General features: G+C 35.9%; 1 protein-coding gene across 2 annotated transcripts in view; it reads right to left on the bottom strand.

The window, feature by feature from the left end:
- Positions 1-2,167, bottom strand: part of LOC106869397 (adrenodoxin-like protein 1, mitochondrial) — a 12,450-nt gene that overhangs the window by 4,298 nt on the left and 5,985 nt on the right. For both annotated transcript variants that reach the window (XM_014915120.2, XM_052971357.1), the window contains one exon: positions 122-176. In XM_014915120.2, coding sequence (XP_014770606.1) covers positions 122-176 — 55 coding nt within the window. The remainder of the gene's footprint in view (positions 1-121; positions 177-2,167) is intronic.

Raw genomic sequence — 2,167 nt, 5'->3', positions numbered from 1 at the left:
ATGGCCATGTGAATAAATAAGCAATACATTTGACAAAAAAAAAAAAAAAAACCCTGAACATTAAAGGGTTAAACAACTATAATAGCAAGTTGAGTGACTGGACTGTGAAAAAATGACTTACACTTCTTCCTCACATATCGGATTGGTCATTTCATATTCCCCAGATAACAACTGAGCTGAAACAGAAAACACTAAAATATCACCATGTTAGTCACAAATGGATATAAAAAAAAAATGAGATAATTAAATGTTGTTAAAGAAGTTGTTGATTAACACCAAGTCAGTCCTAACCGGGAAGAGCTATGACCAAAGACGGTCAAGTTGTGACCATGTAGCCTTTTATAAAGAGACAGTGTATCTACAGTACAGCCACAGTATGGTTAAATGGTAAAGAAGTTCACTTTGTAACCACAAGATCTCAGGTTCAATTCGACTGCATGGCATCTAAAGGCAAATGTCATTTTCTATAGCTTTAGGTCAATCTATAGCTTGGAAGTGTAACTCAATAGATGGAAACTGTATTGAAACCCATCATGTAAATTGTACCTAGATACACAGCAGTCGAGATGTTGTGAGCTGGGGTCATTAGCTGTTACCAATAGTGTTTTCTGGGTCTCAACAACAACACCACTACCAGGTCTCTGTCTTCTAAATCAAACAGTATTATTTAATTACTCCATCTGAAAAATTTCTGATAGGAAACTCTTTACATGTCCATCTAACATGTAAATCTTTGTAATTCCTATTAGCAAATGAAACATGTGTAATGGTGAATAAATGATACCAATAAATTTTTCAGGTTCTTGTTTTGTTATATATATATGTAGCAAAAATAGAAGTTGAAAATGCACTGAGAATAGTTAAAATATTTTTTTATTTAAAAATTTAATCAGTTTAACAGTTAACACTGATTTTCAAAAAGGTTCAAATAGAAAGACGTGGCTTATGTTGCAGTTGTCTTACTTCTGACTAATGTTTGAAGCTTGTCCTATTTTTAAAGGGAGTTCATGGCTCAAACTAGTATATGTTTTGAACAGGGTTTGATTGGTAGAGAATAGTCACATGACTGGTCTTAGAAATTTTCGTAGGTTCCCCACTATGTCAGTGTGTTAGTATCAAGTGACAATGTTTAGTGTCGTAAGCTAAGGCTTACACGGTTGACTGAACATGGTACTATCACTCAACTTGTTCAGTCAACCGTGTAAGCCTAACAACCTAAACTTTAGCCATACAAACGACTCCTGTCCACTCTACTTCAAACACTAGTCAGAAGCAAAACAGCAGCAACATTAAGCCACGTGTTTCTATTTGAAATTTTTGAAAATTAGTGAAAACTGTTAAACTGATTAAATCTTTAAATATAATAATAAAAAATATTTTAACTATTCTCAGTGCATTTTCAACTTCTATTTTTCGGTATTCTTTCATTTGTAACAAAAGAATACCTATTTTTCCAATATTCTTTGTTTTCTCTATATATATATATGTGTGTGTGATGATGATGATGGACCCTCCGTCGAAGACGTATGAGCATTCAGCTTTCGCCGAACGACCTGCACAAAGGATTTGTTTTGTGATCGAACGTTCGTGCCGCACGTTAGCTCTCACCATCAAATCGACGCTATCTGAACAGGTGAACAGTGTACCACGCATCAGGTGTCGAAGTATAAGAGCAACGTGAGGTGAAGTGTTTTGCTCAGGAACACAATACACCACCCGGTCTAGGAATTGAAATCACGATCTAGCGATCGTGAGTGCAACACCCAAATCACTAGGGCAGTATGTATGCATGTGTGTGTATATATATATATAATGTTAGGGTACACAATCGAGAAAAAGAAGTTGAAATGGGTAAAAGCTAAGCAGTTCATTTTTATATAATTTCTCTTAAACGGTGTTATCAGAATTAGCCAAACTGTTTTGTTCTGTTTACATAACATTAGAGGTCACAGAGAGGGTAGATTTTAATTGAGGTTTCGGCAAAAATACACACACATGCGTATGCACCAACCAACGTTCATTTACTCCTCTATTTTATATATATATATATATATATATGTGTGTGTGTGTGTACATTCAGGGCGGGCCCTAGGGTTGCAGGCGCCCCGGGAGAGCTGAACTTCGGCGTGTACAAGGTGACGGTCGTGGAAAATTCCTTGTCTTTCTC

The sequence above is a fragment of the Octopus bimaculoides genome, chromosome 10, assembly GCF_001194135.2.
Source record: "Octopus bimaculoides isolate UCB-OBI-ISO-001 chromosome 10, ASM119413v2, whole genome shotgun sequence".
NCBI lineage: Eukaryota > Metazoa > Mollusca > Cephalopoda > Octopoda > Octopodidae > Octopus > Octopus bimaculoides.
The sequence above is the reverse complement of the archived record's forward strand: the minus strand, read 5'-3'. Positions and strand labels throughout refer to the sequence as shown.